General features: G+C 46.7%; 1 protein-coding gene across 2 annotated transcripts in view; it reads left to right on the top strand.

The window, feature by feature from the left end:
- The window catches only part of OTOF (otoferlin), a 161,976-nt gene that overhangs the window by 44,428 nt on the left and 104,000 nt on the right, over positions 1–13,548 (top strand). For both annotated transcript variants that reach the window (XM_035110531.2, XM_035110530.2), the window contains exon 4: positions 9,925–10,024. In XM_035110531.2, coding sequence (XP_034966422.2) covers positions 9,925–10,024 — 100 coding nt within the window. The remainder of the gene's footprint in view (positions 1–9,924; positions 10,025–13,548) is intronic.

Raw genomic sequence — 13,548 nt, 5'->3', positions numbered from 1 at the left:
TCATTTTCCATTTGGGGGCTAACAAAACACAGGCCGCAGCAGTGGCATACATACCGGTAAATAACCTTTTTTGACATCTGGGAATTTCCATCTGAATCATCCCCATCAAAAAGGACTGTTGTTTTTTGGTACTTTTAAACATTCCCCCCCCAATACTCTTTTACCCTTTTGCAGGTACCCTCGGCCTCGTTGCATCTCCAGCACTTAGCTGATTCAGTCTTATACATTTTAGCAAGTCTACTCAGAGTTAGATATCACCTGTAAATCATTTTCAGGTACTGTCGTTCTCTTTCAAGGAGTAACATGCTGTGAACTTCTGATCGCGCTTCCCTAGTCCCCCCCCCCAGATATTCAGATCTATATTATGTCCTATATCTATTGCCCATTGTGTCACAGAAGCTTAAAAAGGGTAAAAGGTAAAGGGACCCCTGACCATTAGGTCCAGTCGTGACCAACTTTGGGGTTTGGCACTTGAAATATACTCGGAGTCGAGAGTGAATTTCATGCTCTTTATTCAGCTCATATTCATCAGGGAGAAGAAGAGAAGACGAATGGCTCTTTTCCCAAAACCATCTGCTTATATACATTATTTACACAATGGGCCTTGCGTGATTGGCTACTTCAGGGCTACACCTGTGGGCCAATTATATTGTGGATTGACTTCTGCCTGCAGCCTGATTGGCTGCTCCTACAGGCCAATCAGGTAGCAGATTCACTTCTGCCAGCCGCCTGATTGGCTGCTCCAGCAGGCCAATCAGGTTGCGGATTCACTTCCACCTGGAGTTGGATTGGGTAGCTCCCGCTGATTCTGAATCCTATTGTTCTAGGATTCAGCTCAGTACATAACAGCACTCATCTCCCTTTATTGGCCGAGGGAGCCGGCGTATAGCTTCCAGGTCATGTGGCCAGCATGACAAAGCCGCTTCTGGCAAACCAGAGCAGCACACAGAAACACTGTTTACCTTCCCGCTGTAGCTGTACCTATTTATCTACTTGCACTTTGACATGCTTTCGAACTGCTAGGTTGGCAGGAGCTGGGACCGAGCAACGGGAGCTCACCCCATCGCGGAGATTCGAACCGCTGACCTTCCGATCGGCAAGCCCTAGGCTCAGTGGTTTAACCCAAAGCACCACCCGCGTCCCTTATAGAAGCTTTAACAAGCAACAAAAGATGACATTGCTCCCGATTTTCACTGCAAAATTTCAGTTTTTATGATGTGCCAGATGCCGAAGTTTAGCCTCAGGGAGCTGGTGGGTCAGTGGAGATGGAGGAGTAGAGATAGACAGAACCTGTAAAAGAATCACATATTGATGCTTAGCACTGATGGCTGGTGGCTACTGGCTGCTGCCAGGTTTTGTATGGGTAAAAGAGGATTAGACAAATCCATGCGGGAGAGGGCTATCGATGAATATTAGCCAGGCTGTCTAGGCTCTGCCTTCACAGTCAGAGGCAGCAATGCTTCTGTTCTGGCTGGCCTTTGGCTTGGAATCAGCTTGGTCCCCCCCCCTTTCCATTTCCTTCTGTGATGGAACCTCTATTTGGGGACTTCCCTGGCTTTTTTCCTGGCCCACGTAGGACCAGTCTGGATAGCTGGCCTTCTTGGTGGAGATTTGATTTTTTATCCCCCAAAACAGATTTGATTCTGGGCTTCCACTGAAATGAGGCTGCATTTTAAGTTGTATTTTAATCAATTGTTTTTATAGCTGATGCTAGCTGCCCTGAGCTCGGTCTTGGCCAGGGAGGGCGGGGTATAAATAAATAAATTGTTGTTGTTGTTTAGTCGTTCAGCCTTCTTTATGGTCCAGCTCTCACTTCCATACATCACTACTGGGAAAACAAATAAATTATTATTATTATTAATATTATTATTAGCACTTGCTGGAAATCGCAGGAGGGGAAGAGTGTGCTATTGTAACCCAAAACTTCTGTTTGGTACTAGTGCCAGATTTACGTATAAACTAAACAAGCTATAGTTTAGGGCCCCACTCTCTTGCCCCCTCCCCCCGAAAAAAATTCAAAGGAAAAAAACCACTGGATGTACATTTCCAAAATGTAAGATAAAAAACAAATAAAATAAAACCTAGGTACAGCAACTGTGTTTTGTGTTGTGTGTGGACCTATTAGGTCCATAAATTACCATATATTCAACACAAAAACAGTGCCAATTTGTTGTTGACAAAGGACAGCACAGCTGGACATCTAAAGGGCCCCATTACCTTCAGTAGCTGAGGGCCCCATCAAACCTGAATCCAGCCCTGGTTGGGACAGTATGATCTAAAACTATATTTTGAGGTTTTTACCGTATGCCTCTAGTCTTTTATATTTATTGTCCTCTTTTATCTTAGAATATTTTCATTGCTGTGTTGTTATTCTCTTTTTATGACACCCAGAGAGATGATTTCATGAGGCAGCTTACGAATATAATTCATCAGCTGAATAATGGATGAAAGTACTCAGACCAGGACTAGACAAATGAAACAGAAGAGGCCGTCAAGGATGCACAAATCACAGAATTGTAGAGTTGGAAGGGACCCCAAGAGTCATCTAGTCCAACCCCCTACGATGCAGGAATCATTTGCCCGTTGTGGAACTCGAACCCAAGACTCTAAGGGTCTCGTGCTCTACCAACTGAGCTTTCCTGCTCTGTCAGGACTGATCTAAGGATAGGCAGGTTTCTCTCCATTGTGAGAATAGGATGCTGTAGCTGGTACTTATCTCTGAGTAGGTTGGTTAAGATTGATAAGACAGAATCAGATAAATGTTGGAAGTGTGAAGGAGCGGAGGGAACATTCTTCCACATGTGGCAGACATCTAAAAAGGTAAAAGGGTATTGGGAAATGATTTATAATGAATTGAAAAAAAAGAAGTTTAAAATTACTTTCCCAAAGAAACCACAGTCCTTTTTGTTGGGATAACCCTGACTGAAATCCCAAGGTGTCAGAAAAGGTTATTTAAGCATCAATTCTTCGGCGATCAGCCTTCTTTATGGTCCAGCTCTCACTTCCATACATCACTACTGAGAGCTGGACCATAAAGAAGGCTGATCGCCGAAGAATTGATGCTTTTGAATTCTGGTGCTGGAGGAGACTCTTGAGTGTCCCATGGACTGCAAGAAGATCAAACCTCTCCATTCTTAAGGAAATCAGCCCTGAATGCTCACTGGAAGGACAGATCCTGAAGCTGAGGCTCCAATACTTTGGCCACCTCATGAGAAGAGAAGACTCCCTGGAAAAGACCCTGATGTTGGGAAAGATGGAGGGCACTAGGAGAAGGGGACGACAGAGGACAAGATGGTTGGACAGTGTTCTCGAAGCTACGAACATGAGTTTGACCAAACTGCGGGAGGCAGTGCAAGACAGGAGTGCCTGGCGTGCTCTGGTCCATGGGGTCACGAAGAGTTGGACATGACTAAACAACTAAACAACAACAATATGAGAGTCAGATGTCAGATCACGTGGAAGAAAGTACAGAGAGCCAAGTGTCACCTATGATGGTGGTGGATAAATGCAGAAAAGAGTGCAGGGAAGATGCCTGCCTGATCTCAATAGGCAGGGAGTTCCAAATATTACTCTTTTTTGCAAATGTGGAACGAATCTTTTGTGGCAGTGCTGGTTCTGCAGATTGGAGCGGTCAAGTGGGCATGTATTGGGTCAGAATATCTCGTAGGTAAACTGGTCCCAAGTTGCTCAGGGCTCTGTTTACTAATAGTAACACGTCAAACTAGCGAATCGGCGGCCAGTGCAGATCTCTGAGCACAGATATTATAAGCTGATACGCTATTGCTCCTGGCAGCAATCTGCACTAATTGTAGCTTCCAGATCAAGCTCAAGGGAAACCCCACAAGGGGTGAGTTGCAATTATGCAGTCTTGAATTAACCAATCCCTGAACTATTGTGGCCAAGCAATACCAGCCCAGGAACCATTGCAGCTGTCGTACCAATTTGCTTTCATGCACACTTTTCTTTTTAAAAATTTCCTTTATTGCAAAACAATTTACATAAAACATAAAAAACACGAACAAACCATCATCATACCCACATAACAACTGACATTAACTAACAGCATATCATTTAACATCACCAGGGCCGGCCCTATGGCAAGGCTGGGTGGTGCAGGGCACCAGGCCACCGGGCTGCCAGGGGGGCGCTGCGCTGCGCCCGCCAGACAACCGCACTGGGAAACGGGGCGGGGGCGTGGCGCCGGAGGGATCTTCACACCATGGCGCCAGATACGCTTAAGACGGCCCTGAACATCACACACACTTTTGACTTCCGATTCAGCTCATTGTACATTTTACACATTGTTGGTCTATACGCACTTCCTTGGTCCCCCCCCCCTCCAGTTCCCTATCGAGAATTTTTTTGCTTTTATAATTTCCTTTTTATTAAAGTTCCAGTCTAAATCTGTCAGGAGATTTGCATTGCAAAATTGGCAGAAGTGTGATTTTTCTTGCTCCAGAGTTTGCATTTTGTTTTGGCAAAGTCCAAACTAGGTCGGTTTGCCTTTAAATGGAAACTCAGTCAAATTCTCCCTGTTTCCTTAAACAGAAGTTTTTTTTTTTAAAATCAAATCATAACACAAGACAAACAATAAAGACCAGATTTCCCTGGGGGGTGACTCAGAGGCTCTACCTGCCAGACCATTTGGATTCCTGGGAGATTCACAAAAACCATCACCTGAGTGGCTTTGTAGCTGCTGCTGTTACCTGCAGCAATTCACCCCAAGTACAAACTGCTCCCATGTGCCAGAGTGAACAGACTTACAGGTTGCTACAGAAAATCTCAGGAGGGCTCTTCAGAAGCTTCCTTTAAAGAATCGCTTGACAGGGAGTTCTCCCAGTCCCAGAGAAGAATGCCGAGGACATTCAGCAGCATTTATGTGCCTCATTATCCTCCCCAAGTCCTCCCTTTTTGTGTGTGTGTGGGGTGTGTGTGTGGGGGGGGGGTCCATGAATCTTGCACAGGAATCCTGCCAGAAGGAATATGTTCTTCGCGCTGCAAAAGCGAATAATAAAAAAGTGTGAAATGCCAAATAGAAATGAGAACGCATGAAAAACGCCCGCGGCTAATGAAGATTGTCATTTTCTTTGTAGACCAAATTAACTGGAAAGTACAGGACTAAGAGAATCAGTTGAAGATGGTTGCAAAGAAAGGTGTTTAATTTTAAAAGTGTGGCCAGAAAGTTCCACCATGCAGCTTGGAGATCTAATTTTGAAAAGACCATTTAAAACACGGTTCAAGAAGGCGCTCTGTCATGGCTCAGATTAGCAGTTGTGGAAATGCAATTTCCGCAGGTTTTAATTTCTTTCCAAGCAGGATGGATGGATGCTGTGACCTGCCTCGCTCTTTATCGCTATTACGCCTTCAAGCATTTATTCCCCCCTTTCTCAAGCCAGACCTGTGATTATTTTGCTTGTTAACCACAAACAGCATTTAATGACGGAGAGCTCCCTGATCTCAGATGCTTCCTTAGGAGGTAGCTGGAAAGGGAGGCTAATGAAAGCCGTACATTCACTCGCCCCCTTGGTTCAGGAGCCAGGCGTCAAATGCCGCCAGCGTTCCTGGCAAATGGAGCTGTAAATCTTTGCTAACCTTTGCTGGTGAGAAGGCAGAGATTCAGGTGAGGGGGAAACCAGGAGGGCTGCTTGCTGCCTCATTCAGGACCACACATTGCTCCTTCTTGCCATTGCTCCTTCAAAGGCTCCCCTCCCAGGGCTGACTTCATGCCCTACATTTAACCAGAAACAGGGAAACGCAGGCTCTGCAGTGTTGTTTTTAAAATATTAATATGCACTCGCTCCTTTATCTTTCTTTTTCCTATCGGAAGGGAAACCATGTCTAAGAAGCCCAGAGAGATCACACGGCACAGAGGGGATAATTTGGAGCGAAGGCGAACTGCATGCTTTTAAATTTTAAAAAGGACCAGAGAGTTATGGGAGGAAGGAAAACATCTGAAGTTCCATTAAGTTAGAAAAAAAGATGATTTAGCATGAGGCAGGAACCAGTACAGAGAGAATGGACATGAAAAGGTCGGGTGTCCTTCCTTGATATTGCTGACAACTGTGTAGGGTCACAGCCGAGGGGAAGATATTCCAACACAATATCCCCACTGTGGAAGGACGTGTGGTTCCAGAACTGGCCTCCACGGTCACTTACGGGCTCATTGTTAAAACCATGCTTATGGAAGACAATCTTTCTCGGCTACAAGGGATCGAAGAAGAAGAAGAAGAAGAAGAAGAAGAAGAAGAAGAAGAAGAAGAAGAAGAAGAAGAAGAAACCTCAACAACCCATTTGCAAATGAAGCTTCCTAGGGCTGGGCATCTGGGGTGGCCAGGGTAAGAACAGGATCCCGGACTAGACGGGATCCTTTTGGCCTGATCCAGCCAGTGTCACTTTATGTCCCCTTTGCAGACATGTTAAAGGTAAAGGTAAAGGGACCCCTGACCATTAGGTCCAGTCGTGACCGACTCTGGGGTTGCGTGCTCATCTCGCATTATTGGCAGAGGAAGCCGGCGTATAGCTTCCAGGTCATGTGGCCAGCATGACAAAGCCACTTCTGGCAAACCAGAGCAGCACACGGAAACACCGTTTACCTTCCCGCTGTAGCGGTTCCTATTTATCTACTTGCATTTTGATGTGCTTTCGAACTGCTAGGTTGGCAGGAGCTGGGACCAAGCAAGGGGAGCTCGCCCCGTCACGGGGATTCGAACCGCCGACCTTCTGATCAGCAAGCCCTAGGCTCAGTGGTTTAACCCACAGCTCCACCTGCGTCCCTCATGTTAAACCACTGGTTATATCTAACTAGAACATCTCTACTGGTAAAGTAGGTATTGCTTCTCCCTCATGGCAGCCAAAGGCTGAGGTGGTCCAGAGGTGTTGTCTCTTGCCCGACTGTGTAATCTTAGCTTCATCTAAGTCAAATGCCATTGATTTTCTAATTTGCAGTGTGGAACAGCTCTTTGAAGGCTCCTGGATGCTCTTTTTCGGCTTCATAGGCCTGGGAATCGCGGGGCTCCAAATCTCAGGCTCTCCGTGCTAGAGGTTCAGTGCCCTTGAATTCTACTCAATATTGCTCCAGAGTAGATTCCAACACAGGGATGCGGGTGGCGCTGTAGTCTAAACCACTGAGCCTCTTCGGTTTGTTGATCAGAAGGTCGGCGGTTCGAATCCCCGCAATGGAGTGAGCTCCCATTGCTCTGTCCCAGCTCCTGCCCACCTAGCAGTTCAAAAGCATGCCAGTGCAAGTAGATAAATAGGTACGGCTGCAGCGGGAAGGTAAATGGCATTTCTGTGTGCTCTGGTGTCCCGTTGCGCCAGAAGTGGTTTATCATAGAATCATAGAATCATAGAGTTGGAAGAGACCACAAGGGCCATCCAGTCCAACCCCCTGCCAATCAGGAAACACCATCAAAGCATTCTTGACATATGCCTGTCAAGCCTCTGCTTAAAGACCTCCAAAGAAGGAGACTCCACCACACTCCTTGGTAGCAAATTCCACTGCTGAACAGCTCTTACTGTCAGGAAGTTCTTCCTAATGTTTAGGTGGAATCTTCTTTCTTGAAGTTTGAATCCATTGCTCCATGTCCGCTTCTCTGGAGCAGCAGAAAACAATCTTTCTCCCTCCTCCATATGACATCCTTTCATATATTTGAACATGGCTATCATATCACCCCTTAACCTTCTCTTCTCCAGGCTAAACATACCCAGCTCCCTAAGTTTAGTCCTGCTGGCCACATGACCCGGAAAGCCGTCTGTGGACAAATGCCAGCTCCCTCGGCCTGAAAGCGAGATGATAGCCAGAACCCCATAGTTTCCTTTGACTGGACTTAACCGTCCAGGGGTTCTTTACCTTTAGATTCCAACGTATAGTTAGCAGAGTAAAACTTAAACATGTTGCAGGATTCCCCCAAAATAGACCAGAAGCAATGAGTATTTCATCCAGCAGAACTTTACTCCAACTGAAAGCAAATGAGCGTAATGGTCACAAATCCAATACATTCAGGATTGGCACAGTCCATAAGAAATCCAGTTGCAGCAGACTTAACTTAAACTTGCAATAATTTATAACAAGTCTGAACCTTAACACTAAGCTTACTGTGTACAGAACACCACACCAGAAGGAGAAGAGAGACAGAGAACATGAAACCCAGGTGCCTTCTGGCCTCCCTATTATACTCAGCATGACCCTGGCAGAAGAGATAGCAGGACCGGTTTAAGGCAGCTGTACTCATCTTCTCGGAAGCAATAACCCAAACATCAGGAACCTTCTGCTTGTTTTTTCACACAGAGAAGCTTCCAGAACCCCCTTGAATCATTTAGAATAGGAAAGATCTCTACACATCAGATCCATACTTTCTGCCCGAAGAAATGCAAGCTGACTCTGCAGCCCTTGGGGTGTGAGGTCAGCAGGCCACCCAGTGCTTCACCTGCATGTTTTCCCTGCAATGATGCAGGGACTACAAGTGCAGTTCTTCTAAGGCACATACCATGATACACAGCGCACAGTTGAAGCTGTGGAACTCCCTCCCACAGGAGGCAGTGACGGACACCAACCTGGATGGCTTTAAAAGAGGATTACAGTGGTACCCAGGCCCGGCTCTAGGGGTAGTCTCGGTGGTGCGGGGCGCCAGGGCGCTGGGCCGGCAGGAGGGCGCTGCGCCCACTAGGGCGGGGGCGCCGGAGCGATCTCCACGCCACAGCGCCAGGGCGCCCGACCGGCTTGAGACGGCCCTGGTGGTACCTCAGTTTGCTAACACAATCCATTCCGCAGAGGAGTTTGCTCGCTGAGGCATTCACTTGCCGATAGAGCGCTCCTGGGCACGTACTGTGCAGATTGCTTCTGCGCATCCGACGCCGTGGAACCCGGATGTAAACACTTCTGGGTCTGCGGCATTCGTAAACGGAGGTAGGTGTAAACCGAGGTTCTACTGTAGATCAATTCATGGAGGAGGATGGGGCTATTGATGGCTAGTAGCCAGGATAACTGTGCTCTGCTTCTGCAGTTGGAGGCAGCGATACTCCTGAATATCAGTTTCTGGGAACCACAGGAGGGGGAGAGTCCTGCCTTTGTGTTCAAATCCTGCTTGTAGGTTTCTCATTTGGGGCATCTAGTTAGCCACTGTGAGAACAGAAGGCTGGACTAGCTGATCCCACAAGGCTCTTATGCTCTTATTGTGAAATATAGACTGTAAGACTTTTAAAATATGCCATTATGGGTTCCAAAACTTCCCTCAGCTTAGAAAAGACCACAGGTTTGGTAAGTAAAACATTTTAAACTTCTTCTTCTTCTTGAAAACGATTTACTTACAAATGTTCCAAAGGTCAGATTCGTGTGCTTTTCCATACACCAGTCAGAAAGGTTGCACAGGCAGTTAAACTGTGTTCCAAAGTGGTGGAAGTTCCTAAATTATTGTTACAGGAACTCAAGAGTGGCTTGTGAGAGCCATGCGGTTGAGGTGTAGGGGAAGTGACCTAGGCTAAGCCTGGCAGGACAGCTTACTCTCTGGTATTAACCCCTTCAAGCATTAATTAGGCTTAAGTCTGTTGGTTACATGAGGCTGGTTATCCCACACGTATGGCAGCGCTGCTTCTGAAGACCAGTTGCTGGAAACCACAGGAGGGGAGAGTTGCTCTTGTGTTCAAATCCTGCTTCCGGGTTTCCCGTTGGGTCATTTGGTTGGACAGGACGTTGGTCTTGATGAGCCATTGGCCTGATCCAGCAGGTTCTCTTATGTTCTTACATTGGCTACCTGTGTGCCGATATTCTTTTGCCTTGCTCTTTTCTCGGAGAACGGTTTTGCTTTCTTCCAAGGGCTTGGCAGTTCTGAGGTCTGTCCGGCCTGCCCCATCAGAAGGGGAATGTGTGGGAGCTTGAGTCCCACATCGCTCCGGGGACCCTCACAGCCTTCTCTTCTTGCTTCCTAGGCTCATCGGGACATTCCAGATGGTTTTGCAGAAGGTGGTGGAGGAAGGGCAGCTGGAGGTGACGGACACCTTGATCGATGATAACAACGCTTCCATCCAGGTAAATGTGGGCAAGCGATGCCTGGAGCATGTGGCTGCTTTTTGCTCTGAAGACTGCTGAATGAACTAACCTGGGACCCTCGGGATGTGTCCGAAAATTGAAGGTGCTTTGGGTGGGGGGACAATGGCAAATCTCAAACCCACCACTGGAGACCCTCTCAGAAGACCCTATTTAATTTCAACAGGGACAAATGTGAGGTTCTGAATTTAGATGATGATGATGATGATGATAATAATAATAATAATAATAATAATAATAATAATAATAATTGTACCCTACCCATCTGACTGGGTTGCCCCAGCCAAGAGTAATGAGCTGCACAAATATAGGACCCGAACCGACAGATTCAAATTGCAAGGATTGAGATTTTGACTAAACATTAGGAAGAAATTTCTTTTTTTATATATAATAATTTTTATTAGAATTTTTCAGAATAAGAAAAAGAATAACACAAAAAGAAAACACTACAATAACAACAATAAAAAAGGAAATAAACACAAAAATTCAAATTACTTAATCCTTTTTCCTTCACATTATATTTGGGGACCCTCTCGGGTTACCGTCCACTGCGGTTCTTTGGCATAATCAAATCTTTAGCAATTTCTAAACCATTGTATTCACTAGTATCTATATTATACTCATTTTACTCCTTTCCACTTAACATAATCATACATTCCACAGTTTCTTTTTAGCCTAATTCCGATCTTAATATGTTACTTTAGCATTTTTTTTAAAATATAGCTTAAAATCTTTCCAAGGAAGAAATTTCTAACTGAGGGCCTTCTCGGTGGTGGCGCCCGCCCTGTGGAACGCCCTCCCATCAGATGTCAAAGAAACAAACAACTATCTGACGTTTAAAAGACATCTGAAGGCAGCCCTCTTTAGGGAAGTTTTTAATGACTGGTGTTTTAATGTATTTTTAATCTCTTGTTGGAAGCCGCCCAGAGTGGCTGGGGAGACCCAGCCAGATGGGCGGGATATAAGTAATAAATGATGGTGATGGTGATGACGACAGTAAAACTTCCTTGGAAGATGGTAGACTCTCCTTCCTTGGAGGAGTTTCAGCAGAGGTTGGGTGTCCATCTGCTGGGGATTCTTTACCTGTGATTCCTGCATTGCAGGGGTTGGACTAGAGGACCTCTGGAGTTCCCTTCCAGTTGTACAGTGCTAGGATTCTATGATTCTCTCACCCTATGGCTTTACAGTTATGGGTTGACATTTACCTCCTTCCGTCCCAGCCCTTTTCAGACCTGCAGGCTGTTTCCTTCTGCCTCTTATAAGATGTCTGTTGCTTTTAGGATATGTGTGTTGGAAAACAATGGGGGCTTTGCTTTTCAAGTGTTTCCTGAGAGCCCTTTCAAAGCCCATTGAGGTTTTGTGAGCACTCCGAACCAATGCTTGCAAATCCCTGGGAGTTTTCAAGGTGAACAGATAAGTGTTTATCTGCCCCCCCCCTAACTTATCTGACGGTGAGACCATAGTTATTCATTTCCAAGAACGAATATATTTTTTCATTTAAAAGAATTTATACACTTGAGTGTAAGGGGGGGGGACAGTTGCAAAGTGGTTTGCTAAAATAATAAAAAGGTCAGGGAAAACAGTTAAAAGCAGCAGTTTGACATTTAAAAATGATTAAAATCAGCAATAAGCTAAAGAAGAGGTTAACATTGTGGATATCTGGGTCTGCTTGCCTAAACAAAAATGTTTGGAGCAGGTGCCAAAAAGAGTACAGCAAAAGTGCCTGTCTGATGTCCGTATGCAGAGACAAGGCACTCTGTCCCCCATGTGCAATGAAATAATGTCATTAAAAAGCGTTTATAATGAGGACTAGCAGCTTGGTAAAAAGATGAATGCCAAGAGCCTTCGAAAACTGTCAAGTCTTGACTACACCTACAAGTTGCCTGCAGTTTAAGACATGATAATGTGGAGAATTATCCACATTATTATCCACATTATTGAGGGACCCAGGTGGCTCTGTGGGTTAAATCACTGAGCCTAGGGCTTGCCGATCAGAAGGTCAGCGGTTCGAATCCCTGTGACGGGGTGAGCTCCCGTTGCTCGGTCCCAGCTCCTGCCAACCTAGCAGTTCGAAAGTACATCAAAATGCAAGTAGATAAATAGGAACCGCTACAGCGGGAAGGTAAACGGCGTTTCCATGTGCTGCTCTGGTTTGCCAGAAGCGGCTTTGTCATGCTGGCCACATGACCTGGAAACTATACGCCGGCTCCCTCGGCCAATAATGCGAGATGAGCGTGCAACCCCAGAGTCGGTCACGACTGGACCTAATGGTCAGGGGTCCCTTCACCTTTTTTTTAATGTGGAGAATGCAGAAGACCATAGGATTCATACCAGCTTTGTGGAGAAATGTCACTTTGTCATGTACAAAGTTTCTGTTGTACAAACCAACTGTTTGAAGAAGTGCACACACGCGCGCACACACACACACACACACAATTGCTGTGTTGGTCTTTCTAAGCTGCTGGAATAGCCTTGCGGCTCTTGAGTCCCCGGCCACATGAGCTTTTGCTTCTGTGTCACATTGAGGACTAGCGACTTGGTTTGAGTGACGCGCCTTGTGGTTCCCATCATCCAGGGCCGGTGCATCCATTTAGGCCAACTAGGCAGTTGCCTAGGGCGCAAAAATGGAGGGGGCGCTGGCCAGCCTGCCCCACAAAACCCCTGCGCATCTGCCGCCTTCCCACGGCGTGCGCTTGCGCTCCTCCCGCATATGGAGGGGACGCTGTGAGCTCCTCAGCGGCTGCAGCGAGCAAGCGGCGGCAGCGCCCGTAGCTGAAACCTTCAGCTATGGGCGCTGCTGCCGCCGCTCACTCGCTCGCTGCACTTTTGGCTTGCGCTCCTCCCACCTATGGAGGGAATGCAGGGGCGTCAGTGGCGTTGCGCGTGCGTCATGACGCATGCACCTGGGGGGCGCTGGACGGTGCTTTTGCCTAGGGCACAAAAAGCCCTAGCACCGGCCCTGCCATCATCCAGTCATTCATTAGATTTATATCCCACCATTTCCTCCAAGGGAGTTCAAGGTGGCAACCATGGTTCTCCCCCTCCTCATTCAATGCCCACAACAACCCTGTGAGGTAGGTTAGGCGGAGAGGCAAGGCCACCTAGCGATCTTTGTGGCTGATTGAGGGATTTGAACCCTGATCTCTCCCAGTCCAGGCCCAGCTCTCTACCATTACACCGGCTCTCTCATTCCAGCAACTGGGACTTTTAGCAAATGACCAGATTCAGGTGTTTGGGGTATTTTTGTTTCTGTACAGCTGTACAGAAATGCCTGCGTTGCCCTATGCAGTAACCGTGGCAACCACACAAAAGAAGGGGAAGCGCGTCAGGGACAATCCTCTTGGTTTTTCTGGTTTCCAATTTGTGGCACGGCTCAGGTGAGCTGAGCACGCCAGAGAAACCGAGGTTTCATTAGCTGTGGTTGGGGGACGGGGAGAGCTGTTTTGCTAAGCAGGTAAATTGAATGGTGTCTGTCCAGAATCCCCCCCAAAAGTGGGTGAGACCTG

The sequence above is a fragment of the Zootoca vivipara genome, chromosome 3 (genome assembly GCF_963506605.1).
Source record: "Zootoca vivipara chromosome 3, rZooViv1.1, whole genome shotgun sequence".
Classification (NCBI taxonomy): domain Eukaryota; kingdom Metazoa; phylum Chordata; class Lepidosauria; order Squamata; family Lacertidae; genus Zootoca; species Zootoca vivipara.
Note: the sequence above shows the minus strand (reverse complement) of the source record. Positions and strands in the feature narration are given on the sequence as shown.